The 21,084-nt window shown below is 35.6% G+C and overlaps 1 protein-coding gene across 1 annotated transcript in view; it reads right to left on the bottom strand.

Moving 5' to 3' along the window:
* Positions 1 to 15,226: 15,226 nt before the first annotated feature.
* The window catches only part of Rassf9 (Ras association domain family member 9), a 36,060-nt gene continuing 30,202 nt past the window's right edge, over positions 15,227 to 21,084 (bottom strand). The window contains exon 2 of the mRNA XM_021175264.3: positions 15,227 to 19,456. Within this exon, the coding sequence (XP_021030923.1) occupies positions 18,196 to 19,456 (1,261 nt within the window). The 3' untranslated portion in view covers positions 15,227 to 18,195. The remainder of the gene's footprint in view (positions 19,457 to 21,084) is intronic.

Here is a 21,084-nt window from a genome sequence, read left to right as displayed (position 1 = left end):
CTGTGTTCTTTCTCCTATTCCAGAATGCTTCTTTTCTAAAGACTGTCTCACATGGACAAATTTCCCTTTCAGCATCCATCCCCTTAATCAGTTGTAACATGATCTTGACCACATTCTTGAAAGTAATTCTTCAGTCAGCAGGTAACTTACCTATCAGCCTACCTGAAACTTCCTTTCAGTCTACATCCTAATTGTGTCTGAACAGTTGGCCCATTGAGGGTCCTTTCTGTGTGAGTTCTATTCTTTCTTGGTTTTTCAGATCTTAGAGTGTCTCCTTTTTCTTCCCATATGGGGCCGATTACTCCACACTGCTGACTTCACATTGTCCTGGGAGGATTTTTCTTGCTGCGCCAAGTGATGATCTCATCCATACCCATAACTGAAAACCTAATCCTCTCTGGTCATTTCTGCTCACTGAAAAGATTTCTAAATTATAGATTAGCTCTGCTCCTGAATCCATTTGTTTAAGTAAAGCTGGGGGTTTCGTCTTGTTGCTGTTTTAAGGCAATGTTTCACAAAATAGTCAACAGTGGCTTGGAACTGCTGATCTGCCTCTACTTTCAGACTGCAGAGAAAGAAGCCTGTAAGATGAAGCATTTCTCTAATCTTCCTAAAGGATTGAACAGCCAAAGTTTAAAGTCACTGTCCTACAGATTTTCTTAATTACAGCAATTGATTTTTAATTTAGAGAGCGTCTAAACATGAGCAAATCAAAAACAGTTTTTCTTATGTTCTTGACTTTCAGTTTAGATTATTTTAAAATTTTAAATTCATTCTTGTCTTTTCATCCTGTTTTCTTTCATGTAGCATTGTTGAGCGTCCTAGCTGTGTTTTCTTCTCTAATCTCGGGGGCATCCAGACTCAAACATTTCATTTCTTCCTGTCTAGCTTTTGCAACATCATATAAGCTTCTTAGATCTTTTGCTCATGCATTCATTTTCATATTACTTCATACTCATATTTTTCCCCTCTAAGTATAACTTTCCAAGTCCCTCCAGGTTCAAAATAAACCTTTGATGTAAGGTGCTTAGTTTAATAATTAGTGTTATCAAGGGTAATGTACTTCTTCCTTGCCCTCAGCTTGTTTTCATCTGCACAGTAGAGATGATGCTATCTTTTTTATCTCAAATGTGTGAATTAAATTTGAAATAAGATAATGATTACAGGTTCTTGAAGCAAATAATATTAAAATTCTTCCCTAATTAATGTTCCTTTTCATATATGCCAATTCTCTTAAATGTTCTGTCCTGTTGCTTTCTATCATTATAGGTGCATACTTTGCCTCTTGAATAAGTTCTGAGAGAAAGCTATCTTCTTTTGAACCATGTTTCCTTTGTATCCATCATGGTCCCTATTGTTTGTTGTAGGAACCATGTTTACTGAAATGATCTTTCTGAGGAAATAAACTTGAACTCACATTATTGAAGGACAAAGTCTTTCAAGTAAATTTAGGGACAGATTCTCTGAAGATACTGAATTATGGCTGAAGAAAACTTTTGAAAAGTAAAATGAAAGAGCAAGACTTGATATGTATCAATTATTAGAATGCTTGTCTATTGTGTACAAAGTTCGATGCCATTGCCAGCTTTATATATATATTGAACAGAGAAGTACATCCCTTCAGTACTAATCCTCTGGAGTATAGTAAGTTCAGAATTATGCTTGACTGCATAGTAAATTCTAGACTAGCTTGGGCTATGTGAGACTCTGACTCAAAGATAAGTAAGTAGAGAACAGTGAACACTTTGCCTAGAGTTAGTGATCCAAGGTGAAGTATTGGCTTACAATACTTGAGGCCTAGGTTCAAGCACTTCCAAAGAGGGAAAGAAATGATAAGTCTAACTTGTAATCTATATCTATGTATAGTTCAAAGACGAATATTAGTGTTACTATGGAGAGAAAAAAATTGTCTTCTCTGTCTACCATGTTTACCTTCCAATGTGCTCAGGATGTGGGCAAGGAGCCACTCTGATATACTTTTATTTTAACTATATTTCTTATGCACCTTGGTTAACTGAGATAATATATAGAATCATTTTGATGTAAAGCCTCATATGATTAAACATGATGTGACAATACATGATTAGAGATGGAAATGTGGTTCAGTAAAGAGTCTGTGCCTAGAAAAAGGCATCACTTGGATTCCCAACACTCCAAAACCAAACCCCACCAGTAATAAAGTGGGATCATCTCCATATATACTGTAAATATTTATACATGTTTTTCTTCCTAGATGTAGAGGATTCAATTTATTCTTATTATTTCACTCCCAGGGTTTAAATTTGTTATACCACCATTAAAGTTATACTTCAGATGTGATATATTGAACACATATACATATACTACAATACTACTGTAGAAAAGACTCTTTCAAACTTCTTTGGAATGTATAATCACAGAGAAGCATACAGAATAAACACTTTCTAGTCCAATATACCCAGTTCTATTTAGCAAGGCATCATTTACTACATATTTTCACAGGACACCATTGCATGCATCTTATTATGATAGAAACGTCACTACTGGTTCACATAGAGTCAATCTACTGTAAATAAACTAAGCATAACATTTTTCATTATTTTAAAGACCCCAGCCAGGGGATTATGTGTTCAGCTTGAGTGAGAAGTGAACCAGGACAGCCTTCAGTCCACTCTAAGTTGAATAATTTGCTGAAGTGTATTTATTAAGTGTGGTCTTACATGACCCATTGTGTAGCTGGTAGCATAGAACTGCACAGCACAAAACATCTCATATTATTGGAAAAACTAGAAATGTGGAGGATATTTATCCAGCAACATGGCTGCTCTGGCAAAGGATCACATCCAAAGATCTTATAGGTGTGATATAGCTGGGATACAGATATACCTATAATCTCAGGAGACAGAGGCAAGTCAATCTCTGGTTCAAGGTCACCCTGATATAGAGAAAATTTCAGGTAATGAAAAGCTTAGGTCCAGTATTGGTGGTGTGTGCCTTTCATCCAAGCACTTAAGAGACAGACATATGCATATATCTGAGTTCTAGTATGTCAGTTGAGTTCAAATCAGTTAGTTCAGTGCAGTTCAGAATTGGGAGTCAGTGCAGTTCAGGGCAGGCAGTTGAACTGAGTTCAGTTCAGTTCAGTCAGTTGAGACAGTTCAGTTCAGTGAGTCAGTAGCATAGAATTGAGTTTGGGCAGTTCAATTTAAGTCAGCAGAGGCAGTTGAGGCCAGAGAATAATGAGGAACCAGAAGAATAGTACAGATTGCTAGTTAGCTTGAGGTCAAGCAGAGCAAAATGTCAGAAGCTGAGAGAAGCCAGTTTGAATCAGTGAGCTGGAGGAGAGTTTTGATCCAAGCAGCTGAGTCTGAAGCAGCCAGTAAGAATTTAGAAACAGCTAGAAAGGGTGAGCTTATTCAGCAGTAAACCCCATTGATGACAATTACTTCAGAGGAATAAAAAGTTACATTTCCACAGAAAACTCATAATTTATTTCTAGAATCTTATAACAAAATTTGCATGTCATATTGATTACAAAGTTGTTTCAGATTTGAACTATTCTTGATCAATACGGGATGACAGGGAATTTATTGTTCAGATGAAGAAACAGGTTCACCATACATATAAAGTATTTATCCTGCAGTCTAGAGTCTGTTGTAAGCATGAGCTACACGAATTGATGCTTAGCTGTTAAAACTTGTGAGGTGAGGGCTAGTTATAGTCAGATGCTGCAGGGTGTCCTGATATACAAGTAAGAGCAGTGGGTTAAATAAGCAATGGATGCCCATAGTCAATATGTATTTGACATCCAAACTTTCTATTAGTCACACATTTCTCCTGGTATCTTTTAATATGTGTGTGAATAAGTATTCACAACTCCCTTACCTTACTTGTTTGGCAATGAGATACCTGACTTTCAGGCTTATCCAAGTTCATCTTCCTCACCCATCCCTAATGTTTTACACATTAACCTTCAGACTAAAACCAGAGATGCCTTTATTGTAATTATAGTTCAGCAACTCTTAATTATTTCTGACGACAAGTTACTGGAATAGCTTGAAAAAACAAATTTGTTCAGAGATGTGTTACCTTGCATGAACTACTCCATATTATCCCTTGGGGATGGTGGGAAGGATAGAATAAGAGAAACAAACAGGTTGACTCTACACAATGACTCATAGTCCAGAGGCAGCTTCCTTGAGGGCCTCTGAAATGAAGGTCTTGTATCACTAACCTCTAAAACATGAAGGGACTGCTAAATATAAGAGCCTCTGGCTACAAATATTTGATGATCCAGTGAATGAGAGATAATTTATTTAATGTGTTTCTAGAAGTGAAATATTTTATTTTAGTTTCTTCATGATGCCTGGAATCAATAAAGCAATAAAGAGTTATAGTGTGACGTCTTCCTGAAGAAGCCACACATTTAAAATAGAGACATTTCTGTCAAGTGTTTCATTGTTATGAAAAGACAAGAGGGATGCATTCTAAATCAATGCTGTGTGAGAAACAATGATTCTGTAAGCTTGCTCATATGTGTCATGTTCAGAAACCATTCCTTTTATAATTCTTTAGATTTAATTAATGAATTTTCTGTGGTAGATATACATATAGATGGAGCCATTTACTTAGAAGATACATGCATCTTAATGGTGCAGCTGGTTGTCAAGTGAGTGACCTCATTAGAGCCTAATCAATATTTATTAAATACTTTTTTTTACTAATTTGCATCTTTCTAGTTGAATACAGAAATGTTAAGTTAAGCAGTATACTGCAAATATGCACTTATTCTTTTCTGTGGATAATGGTGTGAATTATGGAAGATAAGATCAAATTCAAGTTTTATTTTAGGGCTATGTGACTTCACACACATTCTACTTTATCTGTGCTCCATGGAAGGCTTAGACCACAGCTAATGTATAAGAATAACCATAAGGGCTTAGGCTTAAGGTTAGGGTTAGAGTAAGTATTTATAATGCAGTTTGACACAATGTCCACTTAGCAAAATGATTGCAGTAAGTTGCTTCTAGAAACTGTAATCTTCTTAACTGTTGACCATGTTTATGATCCCATACTTGATTTCTGTTCAGTGGCAAAGGCCACAATTCCAGTCAGAAAGTAGGTAGTTAAATCTATAACCATCTCGCCACTATTACGCTGGTGTTAATATCTGGCCAAGGATGCTGTGATGAAGTTCATGAGGTCCACAGCTATTTAGCACCATCAATGACATTTGCACGTTATGATAGCATGAATCCTAGATTCATTAACATAAAATATTGTAAGGGTTCTACCTTCTTACACTTGATCTTAGCCAAAAGGCCAAGAAGCGATGGGTTCTACCTTCCTAGAAATGACATGGAGAAAAAGAATAATGGACACTTTATTGAAATACAGAGAGTTCCAAATTTCAATAATTCTAAGATATAGTTCTAAAACATGAACTGTGTGGGAATCTTTGTTCTCCATCACTTGACTATGTTGCAGTACATGGATTCTTTAATTTTCCTGAGACTCAACTGGTAAGAGAAAATGATAAAGGATGGGTTATATTTTGAGAAACTCACAAATGCCAAAGATTAAAGAATGTTTCCTATGAACATTAAACATTGAATAAGGGCGGCAAGGAGAATCTGAGGAGCCGATGTTAGATGACTCACATCTGACAAAAAGTTATAGAAAACTTCATGGCTAACTCAACTAAAATGATGGTAAAAGAGGAGTGAAGTGCCGTGGACACACTTGTTGACAACTCCGTTCTGATTGTCTGGGGTAACTGTAACTGAATCTTTTTTTTTCCTGCCTTGACTTGTATATTCTTGTGCGAACGATCAAGAAAAATCCCCTGCCATTATGTTTAAGAACTCATTACTCAGCATGCAGAGAGCATATACTCTTCAAGCCTCATTTAATTTGTATCTTCAAGGAATGATGACTACTAAGCTGGGCCTCTAATTATGAACTTAGGATAGCAGGATGAAGCATAACACAGTGACCACCCATGAGCCTAGCTAATGGTTGTGTTAAGTGCAATAAGGTGGAGACAGACTTACAAAGCCAGTTTTGGCTGTGCTACCATGGTAACGGAGGCCTGTAAAAAAAAAAAGTGCCACGTGTGTCTATTTCAAATGACACTTCACAGAAGCAAGGCTTGGAGAACTGAACTCACACCACACATCCTAATCCTAATACAATGTGCATTACACCAATATCATATTTGTTTTATATGCATAAGAAAGTTGATGTGCTTGGGGGTGGAGCTGTGTACATAATTTTATCATTTTGTAGCATTTCAACCATATAAGTTATAATGTGCTACAGAAAAACATGCAGCATTCCTCCCACTGTTGTTCAATTTGGCATAAATGTGCATCTATGTGTAGAAAAATGTACCTGAATTTAGTTGTAAATAAGTTTCAATGCAGAATAGAATTTTGTAACAACTAACTGAGATTTGGGCAGTCAGTATTCAGGCTTACAGCCAACCACAAACTGGAAATTGCTAAGAGCTCTACAGTGAGGCAAATATTGTGCTATAAGTAATAAGAGTATTTCTGTATGTTACTTCCTTTCTCGGTATACACTTAACTGTCACTGGGGAGAGGCAAATTTCTCAACATTTCCTTATCCAAAAATTTACTCTTGCTATTTACTCTTGAAATCTCTAAATCTATCTGCTGAATTTATTTACATATTTTTATTTTACCCCTGAGTGTGGTATTTTCTTATGAGTGGTATTTTTATCTACTTTTCCTCCCATTTGTTGATAGCCAAAATAAGCCTTGGCAACTGGAGCAATAAGATAAAGGTCAGACCTGTTTTCTGTAAAACTCTACCATACTGAAAATGTCAGCACTTAAGTACCAAAGTGTAATGACACAAATGACTCCATCTCCAGCCCAGCTGAAACAACATTAGCGTTGGTGATGGAATGTCTGTGATAACTCTTTGTGGATGCTCTGCAACTTTATACTACAAATCTCTAACAATGTTAGCCTTACCATATAGCAGGTCCAAATAAATTTCTAAGTAGAATTTTGACTTTCATTTTCTTCCTATTTATTTATTTATTTATTTATTAGATTTGAATCAAGGTCTGACTTTATATTCAGGCTGGCCTTGAATACAGTATAACTGGTCTGGACTTTTGAGTCCTCCTGTTTTAGTTCCCCAAATGATGGCATTTCTGTTGAGCTATTCTCAGACCTCACTTCCTTCTTGCTTTCCTTACTTCTTCCTTCCTGCATTCCTTCATTCCTTCATTTTTCCTTACCCCTCCCTCCTTCCTTCCTTCCCTTCCTCTTTTTCCCCACCTCCACCTTCTATTAATTACTTATTATTTATTTATTTGTTTATTTCTTTAGACACTGTCACATTATGCATCCTTGGCTGGCCTCCAATCACTCTGTACATTATGCTGACCTAAAGTTCATAGAGATATGTCTGCCTGTTTCCCAAGTGAGAGATCTGGGATTAAAGGTATTATCTACATGCTTTGCTTTATATATATATATATATATATATATATATATATATATATATATACACACACACTGACTACATAAATAAATAAGGAAATAGAAGAAAGAGGAGGAGCAGAAAAAGGAGGAAGAAGAGGAAGAAGTGGAGGAAGGAAGGAAGGAAGGAAGGAAGGAAGGAAGGAAGGAAGGAAGGAAGGAAGGAAGGAAAGAAGGAAGGAAAGAATTAATTAAGGCCCAAGAACAGTGGTATAGAAATGTCAGGATTTGGGAGTTTTTGTGTTTTTGTGTTGTGTTTCTTGACAGCTATTATAAATCTGTATATAATAAAGGAACATATACAGTACTATATGTTCTGCTCCAGAGTGTCTGATCCACCGATATTACTTCATTACCCTTAGCTTCTTTCCTAACTCTTATTTGTCCAGTTGTAAACGGTCTTCTTTCTTTGGAGATTATAATGAGTAAATCACATTTGCATTTTTGAAGTAAAGATGAGATTTCATGGGATACTAACATACTATACAAAACCCAGTGGAGAAAATATTCAATTCAAATGTGAGACCTGAGAATTGTTTGATAATTCCTCTGAAGAAATCACCTGCTTAACATTTCCTCAAGAGACTAATACTCCATATTGCAAGATTATTGTTTCATTTCTGACGGATTTTTATTGCTGCTTTCCTTTGTTAAAATTCTGATTACTTATTCTACTGTTCATTCCTAACTGCTGTTTTATATAAAGAAAAGAGTCTTTTAACCCTGCAACATGTCTGTTCTCAGCAGCTCTCTGAAACCATAAAGGTATGTTCCATAACTCCATTCCTCATTTACCCTACAGGAAACCATGGTCAATGCTATGTGAACAACAGTTCTGAGTTTGGCTGCTAGCAGGAGGCAGATTCTCACTCCCTGGAACCATTTTTTTTTGTAGCAGCTTTTGTTTGTTGCACCTTTCCAGGATCACACACTTCTTAGGCATTTTCTTTCCAAAAGGAGAGAAACTTAGCTGGGTAAAGTCTTGCCCTGAGGGCACCCTTCCCATTATTTTAGTAAACTTTGGGCTTTTCCTTAATCTCTTTAATCTTCTTAATCTGTTCTTTTTCACTTCATACAATTTTGTATTTCTTTCTGCCTCATTTGTGCTTTTCCATTATGGAGCTGCGTAAGAGTACTTACTGATAGCCATGGAAAAGTCAATATTGGGCTGTTTTGAACTCTACTCTGCCAAAATTATTAGTCCATGACTTTTAAAGTTAGCTGCAGGCAAATACTAAGGAAAAAGTCAGAAAGCCAGCCACATTCTTTGCTAAAATATGGGAAGGAAAGTATGTCCACACCACGGTCAGTTTTGTTTCCTCTGAAACCTCTTAAGGACTCTGTAGCTCTCAGAACTACTATCTTCCAGCTCCTACTAGCCTGTCACACCAAGCTCCCCATAGTGCATTCATTCAACATTCTAATCCAAAGTTCTGAAGGCTTCCATATTCCTCTAAACCCCAGCATAGTTACAGCTATAACTTACTTCCAGGGGACAACTTCTGTCCTATTAACTTTACTGTTGCTGGGATGACAAAACTACTTGATCATGACAACTTATAGAAAAGATTTAGAGTCATGTCAGCAAAGGCAGACACTATTACATATGCCAGCAAGATTTTGCTGACATGACCCTGATATAGCTTTCTCTTGTGAGGCTATGCCAGTGCCTGGCAAATACAAAAGTGGATGCTCACAGTTGTCTATAGGATAGAACACAGGGCCCCCAATGGAGGAGCTAGAGAACATCTATAACACTATAGGAGGAGCAGCAATATGAACTAACCAGTACCTCCTGAGATCATGTCTCTAGCTGCATATGTAGCAGAAGATGCTCTAGTCGGCCATCATTGGGAGGAGAGGCCCTTGGTCTTGCAAAGATTATATGCCCCAGTACAGGGGAATGCCAGGGCCAGGAAGAGGAAGTGGGTGGGTTGGAGAGCAGGGTCAGGGGAGGGTATAAAGGACTTTCGGGATAGCATTTAAATTGTAAATGAAGAAAATATCTAACAAAAAATTGTTAAAAAAAAAAAGAAAAACAAAACCAAAACAGAACAGAACAGAGCAGAACAGAACAGAACAGAACAGAACAGAACAGAACAGAACAGAACAGAACAGAACAGAATAGAAAAAAAAAATTAGAAGGTTATAGTCCTAGAAAGAGAGTAGAGTCTATAAACATCATAGTGAGGAAGCATGGCAGCAGGAAACTATGACAAATGCAGAACTGGAGATTTGGCATCTGGAAATATAGCAAGCAAAGGACTCCTATCTTGCACTTTAATCAGAAGGCATAAAAGATTGAACTGGGAATGCAATGAGTATTTTAAATCTCAAAGATTGCCCACAGTGCAAGGTCATACTTACAAACAGTCCTAAGTGTGCTAACAGTTGAAGACCAAGTATTAAAATTCCTGAGACTCTGGGGTATGTCTCATTCAAACAACCAAAAATAACAAATGTTTGGTATATGTTATTTTTAGACCATATTTGATATGACTCTGTATGCTTTTTTATAGAAAACATGTTTTAAGCATTATGTAAAATAGATTGCACTTAATTGGAGCCAAGGAATCCATCATTTTTGGAGAAATTATATACATTTTCAATATGTAATGTCCAATGGCATATTAAATGGAGAGCATAGAGTATATAAAATTCATATCCACCACTTATATGACAGCAGAAATTAATCCAAAGCTATAGTCTACTCTATTATTTTTGCCTTGAACTAAACACTGTCTCAGGAGAAGACATATTAAGTTTCTATTTCCTGTCCAACTTTGACTTAGGACTTTAGAGATTTTTGTGTTTTTCCTAGGTAATGAGTTCTCAGTTACCTCGGTGATGTTGGCTTTCCACATTCCTTCATTGCAGCTTGGTGAAGCCTTTAGTTACCAGCTCTGCCAAAATTAACAAACCACACTCTTAATACTCTGGTTTTAGAATGATTTGGACAGTATTTCAACCACAAAAAGTTAAAGTTTCAATCCAGACCCCCACGTTCAAATTCTCCAAGGTGAAATCTAGGAATCCATGATTTTAACAGACACTCTTTGTCAATATGTTGTGGAAACAGCTTTGGGAATGATGTCAGATAGACTCATGACTCTGGATGACCTAGAAATTTAATCATAGAGCCCTGTCCTCCAGAGTCTGCCTTATTTTTGATTTATAAATTGCAGTTATGATGAATGGTAGCTCCTTCCAAAGTCACATTGTGATTCCTCATGAACTTTAGTGTTTATGCATTTATTATCTTTGGAAAGATAACTGAATTTATTATGAGCAGATTGTAGAAAGGAATTGTGCAGTTCTGTTAGTCTTCAATTTTATTCTACAAAAGAAATTGTAAATTTTTTTGTTAAAGATTTATACTATACTCCCAATACAAGGAATAAATTAGCAATCCCATGTTCTGTATCTGCATCGTAAAGGAGAATGACTCACGGGAAGCTCACATATGAAAAAGGTGATGTTCACAAAACTCTTCAAAGATCTTTCAGTTCTGAAACTTATAAAGCTCCCTTGCTTTCTTATACAAAGTACAACAAATCTTACTCAAAATGGAAACAAAATAACTTTAAAATTAAGATTTACAATGAATAATCTTCCACCTGAAGGTATATGCATATAAGTACCATTTCTCATGTGTTGTAAACAGTAATCAAAAGATGTTCATTACGTACATCATGGCCAACTACATTTCATCCATGGGCAGAAATAGGTTTAAGTATTACTTCACTGAAAAGAGTTACTAGAATGTATCTTTTGTTCTGGTAACCGTTAGCCCTCCAATTTTGCATCACTTTTAATGATATAGCAGCCAATATCCACTACTAGTATGGGTTGACTGGCTAACAGTAGAAAGATTAATAAAAGAAAAAACGAATCATGTCTTCACCTTTATTTCCAGAGTGTGTTCTTATGTTAAGGAAACATATTAATTATTTTCATGACCATATATTGTTTAGATATGATGATCCTAACTTTTCAATTAAGGTTAATGATAAAGGTCTTGCCTGACCAATCTGGAAATAAATGAGAGGCAGCAGTGGAAATAGTAGGAGAGACAATTTTTGAGTTTCATCTTTATCAGTTACAACTCCACCTGCTATTCATATTGTTGGTGCTACAAAAGTACAATATTGGAATGAGAAATATGAAAAATATGAAAGTAGCTAATATTTGTTGTACCTCAACCAAATCCATGCAGTTCCTAAAACATGCATAACCCAAGTCAGCATTTTAGCTTTTTCTGTCCTATTTTCATATTCTTTTATGGGTTAGAATCTGACTTCTGGAAGTCAAGGTTGTTAAGTGCTCAGGTTTCTAGATCCTAGCAGTTGCATTGTCATGATTCATCCACCTCTGCCTGGTTTCCTATTTATGAAAGTCTCAAAGGACACAGCAAAGGTTCAGAAATATGTCTCACATAGAAACTTAATTATGCTAGTTATAAAGATTCTTTATCTGTAAGTATATTTACATATATTTTAGAAGACTTTGTAATTAATTTTTGCTGTTTATTGAAATATGAAGATACTGATTGGAGTCTGTACATGTATGAGGGCTGGTGAACACCACCACTACTTTCAAATTACTTCATTTTACTGAGTTGAAACAACCCCTATAAACAAGACTAGGAATTTACTCATTACAGAATGCCATCAGAATCACTTTATCCTTCAGTAATATAGATGTCCACTTTAAATGTGAGAAATGCATATATTCTGATAGTGTTCTGGATATGAGAGTTGAAAATAGAGTCATCCCAGAGTGTGTAAAGTGGAACATTTTGCTTTCTTAATCTCTTTCTCTTTGATGTTGTCTATGAACATTATATGAATTCCTAAGTGGTTATTTTTTTGAGCAGTGTTTTCTTATCTCAAAAAAAAATAGTATTGTAATTTATGGTACATAATATAAACACAGTTCAGTCACAGCAAGAAAATTATATAAAATAGATTTAAAATATGGACATAATTTGGTTCACACACAACCAATAATATATGCCACTCTACTGTGGAGGGACAAAGTTCTGTGCCAAATAATATAAAATAATTTTTAATCATCTAAACAAAATCAATTGTCTTCGTATTTTCAAAAATTAAAAAAAAAAACTGTTAGTCTAGATTGCTCCAAAGTTTAAAAGTAAAATTTAGATAAAATAAAAAAGGTAGAGAGTATTCTTTTTAATTAAATATCATGCAATATGACAATTTGTAGGGATTTGAATGAGAATGTGCCCCATAGTGCCAGATGTTAGTGGTGCCATTTAAGTAGGATTAGGACCTATGGCTAGAGGAAGTGCAGCACTGGTGGTAGGCTTTGAACTTGAACATCTCAGCACCATTGCAGCTCTAGTATTCTATTTCTGATTCTTGCTTGCCATTAGTGATCTCAGTTCTCAGATGTTTCTGTCACCATGCCTTCCAAAATTCTCTGTCATAACTGACTCTTATCCTTCTGTAACAGTAAGCTCAAGTAAACCTATTTTTCTATAAGGAATTTTATCACAGCCCTAGAAAAGTAACTAATAAATACACCTTAAATAATGACAAAAATATTATCAAATATTAACCTATAAAATCAACTATAAAACTTTAATTTGTTTATTTATTTTGCATTTAAAATGCACAGATAAAAATGAAATTGTCTGTGAAGAACATATTTTCAATTCAGATTATAAAAGATTATTTTCCACATAAATTAATTATAGATGTTCTTAAAATTGAAAATACATTAGACACCATTTGAGCAAATATTTCTATCTCTTGATTCACAGATATGTTATAATAACATAGTGAATCACTGGTTACCAAATGCTCACCAATAGAGGACCATTTAGACTGATCATGGGATTAATGAGTTGGTAGAATAGCCTAATATGCATAGACAGGAAGAAATATCTTCATATGAAAAATGTGGGACCCTTTTCAGAGTAGTTATTTCCTCAGTGAGAATACTGTAATTATGAAGGCAAAATAACAGGTTATCTATCTATTCTGGATGTGTTATGTATGGTATATATATTCAAATATGTAACTAAATATACATTTATTTATGCTGTGTTCCTTATAAATTTATAAATTATAGTTATTATCTTAAATGTCCAAACAAACTCATTTGGGTAGTTGGCTCACATAAATAGAAGCGAGATATCATAGTGCCCATTTTCTGAACAAAACGAGATATATATGATCTATATATTTTATAAAAAAGTAATTATCCAATTATTAAGGGTAGTATCTCATTAGCCTCCTATAAAATCATCTTCTATATCTAATTTAGAAACACAATCTGTGAAATGCTTGTTTGAATTATGGAGATAAACACTGGGATTTTCAGATATCAGTCTATCAATAATAGCATTAAACTTTTCATTTCTCAATTCCAATAGTTACTAAAACCATGAATTCAGCCTGAATTTAAAATAAAAAGATTTTCACTGTTCTTTATCTATTGTGACACAGGCAAAGAAAGTAGTATACATTTATTCCTGGTGCTCAATTAGAAAGCATATACTGACTTCTAATAAACTTTTTATAACATTATAGAATGAAGTAACAAATATTCTTATGATGTTGGTGATGAACTATTTAAATAGTTAAAAATGAATTATTTGGGGAGATCAGCAGCAGAATAAATACCAGTAGAAAAAATCCCAATAAGGTTTTGAACAGTCTTACATGAAATATCTTCACTTTAAATGAAAGAAGTCATGCATAAATCAGCACACAAGTTTGGGCAAACTTCTATAACAAATTGGAACAAGTATATGTGAGGCCTGTTCAAAAGCTTTCTTAGATATTATTTGCTACACATTTGCTTTGTCAAGAAATACTAACCAATCTTTAAATAAATTGTGTGAGCTACCATAACAATTATATAATTCTAAATGGCATGCGATTTGTTCTAAATAGAACTACTTAAATAAAGGAAATACCACAGACAGGATACAATAATCTTTTTTTATTTTTCTGGATCAGTTATAACTTGAAGAAATGATACTTTATAGTTGTCACATGAAGTTTATCAAACCAGTAAGTCAGCATGAAAAGAAATAGTTCAATGCTATTGTAAAAACTACCTCAGGGTTAAAATGTATTTTTCTGTCACTAGAAAAATATGTTTTAATTAGAACAATAACTAGACTCTGAAAATTTATAAAATATAGCCACAGATTCCTATTTTGTCATATACGGTGGAGGTTTAAATAAATACAAAAATAAAAATTTAATGGGTTAGAAAAGCTTTGATGTACTAATAAAACATAACTTTGCAATTAAGAAAAAAGTGGTACAAATGTTTAATTTAGATATTTAAAATATCTTGTGTATCTACCACTTCAACCTCAAAATTACAAAATCTTTTTCTTACATATGCACAATGCTTAGATATAATAATGTTGCCATTAAATAAAAAGGCATTTGAGTTGTTTCAAGTCAGAGACTCTGTTAATTGAAAAAAATAAGAATGCTTTTCCTGACTTGAATTTTATGTAATATAAAGTGTGTGTGTTTGTGTGTGTGTGTGTACTGAAATAACACATAGTGCCCCCAATAAAGTACACTTTTTCAGGTTAATTAAAAATGATATCGTATTGATAAAATTTTTAGCAATGTAAAGATCTAGTATTTGAATTCCTGCTAATATTTTTAAGCCTGATGATATGCATGGTTATCTAAAAATTGCATATATATATATATATATATATATATATATATATATATATATAATTTCACAAAATATGTTAAAACCCTTTACAGTTCCACAGTTCAATTCACAAATAGAACAAGAGGCTATGAAGCTGGTAATAATCAATCAAGTTAGAAAGGCAGATAATAACACAGTAAAATAAAACTCTACTGAGTGAGTAGAGTTAGAATATATAAATGCAGGAAGCCTCCTGTTTAAGAGAAGCACAGGCGAAGTTCATCTAGGGTATTTGTATGTTCAGAGATAAAAGATTAGAACTGCCTGGATGGAACACAGTTGTCTGAAAGAAAAGAGCACTTTTAAGCATGCTGGATGTAGTTACTGGGCATGTTGGCACAGGCCTTTAATACCTGTAATCAGGAGGCAGAGTTCTGCAGGCAGAGAGGTTCCAAGACAGCCAGGGCTACACAGGTAAAGCCTGTCTTCTAAAACAAAACAAATCTAAAAACAAAAACAACAAAAATAAAGAAAGAAAGTAGGCAGCACGTCAGCTCGTAGTAAGAGGAGAGGGAAACAGGCCTCCGGAGCAGAAGGATGCACAGATACCAGTCATGCTCTCAAAAACTAGTCCTGGGAAAAAACAAACATCGTCAACCATAGCTGGCTTTTCCTAGCTGCACATGGCCATTTCATGATTAATCTGCCAGGCTACTTAAGGGCTTGTAATTCACTAAGTTTCTGAAGATAATTAAAGCATTAAACCTGCAGGTCCTGTATTTATAAGCTTAACCATCAATTTAAGAATAAATAGAGTAGTATTCATGAGATCACTCATTATTTCTATGTGTATAAATATGCTCATATTTAACTATATTAGAGCCTACCATGGAAACTAATTGCCATGTGTTTCAATGTAATGAGCGAGGGCACAGATTCATTTGAATAATTAATGAAAAAATGTAAACTCTACGATGACTTTAAGAAGACTGCATTCTTACAGAAGTTTTAACACTCTTTACAGGAAAATGCAGAATTGCACCTAAAGTCACCATACTTCTAAGTGACTGTGTGAAAGCAGAAGGTAATTCAAACGTTTCTAAAGTGAAACTCTTTGTCTAATTCTTACCACGACTCTATGAAGCTAGACAAAGTGATCAAGCTGCAGAGTAAGAGATGCAGCACTTGTTTTCTTACTAAACATATAATTCAAAGAGATAGCTCTCATTTTAAAAAAAAAAACCAAAGTAACAGATGGCTTATCATTTATGATAATCTTATGAATTTAATCTCTTTTAGAAACAATAAATTTGTCAACAATTTAGCATGCACTTTAGTGATCCAATGGGCTATTATTCAGGAGATCTTTCCTTTAACAAAGGACTATTTCATTCTTCCTTTTAAAAGATGATCTATGTGAACCTGATTGCTTACTGACTATCCCAGTATTTCCATGGAATTTAAATTCTTATTGTATGGCCTTCAAATATTTTGGTTTTTAAAAAAGTGGTAACATGGGTACTTTCCAGACATTCAGTGCTATAGAAATACAGGTGTGTCTTCCCAAAGATATATGAAGAAGGTAAGGGAAGAAGAGAAGAAAAAAAAAAAGAGAGCTGGAAAGAGCCATTAAAGACATTGCATCTGGAATAAAGCTGGTAAAAAAAAAAAATCTTAAACCGTGTAAGCTTTAAAAGGGAGAACAGTTAAAAGCTGTAACAATTTGTATAAAAAAGAAATGTCCTAGGAGTAATAGCTAATGTCTACATAGTATACGTACATCAAACAACATTTCTACTTCTTGTATCCTGACATGTGTGAAATGTGCCAACCAAAGAAAATTAGAGCATACCAATATTTAGTTAACAACAAAACAATGAAATGAATGCTTTTGGTTGTCATGTCATCCTGGTTGGTCTTACTTGGAGGAAGGGAGAACGAGTTGGCAAATAGGAGGGGAAAGAAGAGAGGAGAGAGAGGAAATGTCTACCAGAGTCAAACAAAAAACATGATAATTGTCAGTGAAGACAGACTCCAAACAATCCACTCAGCTTCTTGAGTTTCCCTTAACATGCTTGGGGCAGCTTGAAAGTACTTGGTTATTTAAGTACCTGGGAATCCCTCTGACAGAATGGGTTACAGTATATGAGAATAAATATTCAGTTCTCCTCTGCATATTCCCCGAGAAGAGAATACTAATATGTCCATACAAAGGGCCATACATTCCACTTCAATAATTATACAGTCAAGGCATAAATAAACCTTTGACTGATTTCTTCTGTAGCCTACACGATGACTCCCAAAATAATGGGCTTGCAACCAGCCTTGGTTTGATTAGAGGATCTAATGAGCATGTGCATAGTTCATGATCCTGATAGAATTGCTCAGGAAAAAAAAAAAGCTGATTGTGTATAGCACTTGGCTTTGCCTCATCTGCATCCAAAGCAATCCACTGTCAGGAATTATACATGTCCCAACAGCTTCCTGTCCCTACATTTAAACAGACAGCAGTCAGGAAGAGACTCACGCAGTAAGTACATTTTGCAGTCTGATTATTAAAAACAACAACAACAACAACAAAGATTTGAATTAATCCACATATGATGTATATGACATAGGAACATCCCTGCACTTTACAGACTTAGACATTCTAATGATAAAATGTCAAAACTGAGAAACGTTGATTTTGCTTCATGCTTGCAGTATGAATATTTTGATGAACAACATTGAGAACTATTTTTACGTCCATATCATTCATGCCTCATAGAAGCTGTGGGGGGAATCATCAATCAATTCTCATTAGATTGTGTCCGCTTTATGTAACCATAAGTTAGATTTACTGCATTCTTACTACACTCTTTCGCTTGAACCTGTCATAAAGTTGGAAATACTATATTGAAAACAAGCAGTGGTGGCCACTAGTTTTTATTAACTACTGAATACTTTATCATGGTTTACATTTTGACAATGTTATATACGGAATAGATTCGTTGTTAAACCACACAAAACATCATTAAAGGTCAGAAAGAAGCAATTGAAGTTAAGTTGCCAGCAGGAGCACATCTCCCAGAGTCGTTTCAGAGTCCTGACTGTGGTTTGAACTGATACCAGTGTCTGAATCCGTGTCATTTGTATATGTGTTAAACACCCGTTGAGTTAATAGAGGGGTCTCCCCATTGCTGCTGGGAGCCTCAGCTTCCTTTCCTCTGTTTTCTTTTCCCTGACATCCATCTTTGTTGCTAATGTGAAGTGAGCTGAACTCCTTGGCTAGGAGTTCATACTCTCTTGCTTTCATCTGAAGCAGTGAGTCACTGTATTTAATCTCTCTCTGGATGCCACTCAAGTGAGAGTGGATTGTCAAACCAGCTTTCATACTTGTCTCCAAATCGCACTTAACGCTTTCCAAATCCGAGTTTTCCAGCTCACAGGCAGCTGCCCCCTCCATGTCTTCAATCCCATCAATGCCTGCACCCTTCATCTCTCTCTCAATCTCAGCAGAGAGTTTATCGATGAGGGCTCTGTAGTATTGCAGCTGTTCCTCCAGCTGCGCCAACCCCTCACTGTCGTTCAGGTCCTCTAGAGTCTGGTTGATCTCCGCTTGAATGTCTAACTTCTGCTCTTCATCCCTTAACCTAGGCATTAAATAGGCCTCGTGAAGGTAATTGGCCCCATCATTCCCTACTCGGTCCAAGTGGATCTTAGCTTCACATTTTTCAATTTCCATATCTAACTCTTTCATTCTTTGCACTTGCTGGTGAATCGTGTGGTCCTGCGAAATAATCAAATGAACTAAACACTCCATATTGTCTCGATCATGAGAACTTGTGTCCTGCCTAATTTTGGCCAGTTTCCGGAAGGTTTTCTTGACGATTCGTTTTTGTTTATCTGGTGGTAACGTTTTCATGTAATTCGCTGGGCTGAGCTCCCAAGGCTTTTCATTATTTTCCACTAGTTTGGTTTCAGCTGCCCGCCACAGTGGAACTGGGAGGAAGGCATCCGTTTTAACCAAAACAAACTGCATGTTGGGTTGTTCATCTCCCCAAGCCTTCCACAACTTAAGGATCCTGGTCAGAGGAGGAAGGGCTCGCTCTGAGCCCCTCCACTTTTCTACGATGCAGTAGTCACTGGCCTTGCCCAACAGAAATCGCTTTTCTCCAAATGTGGCTTCATGTTCCTCAAGTAGAGCCTGGATAACATCGATGGAGGTGGTGCGTTTAGTTAATCCGCAGACAATCTTCTCGTCCTGGCAAACCCAAACCACAATTTCCTTCTCTTCAGGATCCATGTCTTTAGTTGGAGATCTAAAAAGGAAACAAAGAACATTTCTGTCATCGCCTGTGTAAACTCAGAAAGATGGGTTGGCATTAATGCCTCTTCTCGCCTCTACACACTCTTAGGTTGTGCCTACACAAGAATGGGAAGATGTGCTTCAGGATATGCATGCAAAACCTTCGGATTTCTATTCAGTTTCCTTTTGTAGCTCGTTATGGAAGGGACACATTGTGACTAAAAAATCATTGAAATGCTCTTTCATTTACTATTTCAAAGTAGTCTTGACAGGTTCGCAGAACTGATGCAATGACAGTAATTATAGACAACATGCAAAGAAGATATGGGATGACGTCTTCCCCTTCTTACTGAAGTCTAAGCTCCAAAGTAAAAACATGGAAATATAGGGTGGAATGATAAGTTTAGGTATTACAGTTATAGAGTCAAGAATAGTTGAAGTGCTTTTGCTACGTTGGCTCTGTGCCAACCATGCCTGATCTTACTGCAGAAACCGCAGTAAACAGAGATGTTTACAGAGGAATAACAGAAATAGTACCCGGTTTTACCTCGCTATGACAAAATACTCGACATACTACTCAAGGGAGAAGGAATCAATCCACAGTTTCAGGCAGGGGGGGAGGTGTCATTCTGGCTCTTGGGAAATCCAAATACTTGGAAAGAACACCACAGTAGTAAAGGGGGCACATCGAGTAGGGGGCATGGTAGACAGGAAGTAATAAGACAGCTTATGCCATTGTAAACATGCAACAAAACCTACCACGAATAGGAGGGAATCATGGCCCTAAGCACATACCTTAAATGACCAACTTTCTTTATCAGGGCTATCTCACAATAATCTATACAACCTTATTAGGAAAGGATGAAAAGATGACACTTCACAGGAATATTGTTTTAGACACAAAGATTTTATGAAGTGATTCAATTTGGAATATACATGAACATAGACTTGATGTTTTTTTCTTCTTCTTTTTTTTGCTATTGGGGGAAGTGGTGCATTGATTTGGTTTTTGTTACTATCTAACAAACTGCTGGAATAGGTCTACTTTTTAAAGGGAAAACAAGGTTCATTGTGGCTCATAGTTCTAAATCACAAGACCAAGAGACTTCATCTCGTGAAGATGTCTTGCTGATAAAAATACCAGAGTAGCACAGAACATTCTATGAAAAGGGATAGAGAAGGTGCATGCTTATTTAAAGTCACTCTCTATACTTGTAAATCCTAAATGACTCTCTCCCAATCATGCATCTGAATACCATCGTCATAGCAAGTGTCCATCCCTTTACTGTTGTAAATATATGGCAGAAATGAATCCCTGCATAAATTCAATGTAAACTAAAATACAAAGAACTATCTATCCAGAGGTGAATAAAAAGACTTTTCTTGAGTAAAAATAAGCAAGGAATCATGACAACTGCTAATAGTCTCTTTGGAGAACTGTTAAAACTCTTTCTATTGGGAGTGTAAATCTCATGGACTGGGTCTTTCACAATACCCTTCTCCAAAATGCAAGCAAAGAAGTGACATGATTTATACTCCCGTATGATTTATGATGTCATGAGACCTATAAGGGCAAAGAGATCTGCTGTGCAAGTTAAGGCAAATTCATTCATCACTTTATTTAATAACCTGAAGCATACA

Source organism: Mus caroli, unplaced genomic scaffold (genome assembly GCF_978045245.1).
Source record: "Mus caroli unplaced genomic scaffold, Mus_caroli_1 scaffold_9, whole genome shotgun sequence".
Taxonomy (NCBI): Eukaryota; Metazoa; Chordata; class Mammalia; order Rodentia; family Muridae; genus Mus; species Mus caroli.
Note: the sequence above shows the minus strand (reverse complement) of the source record. Positions and strands in the feature narration are given on the sequence as shown.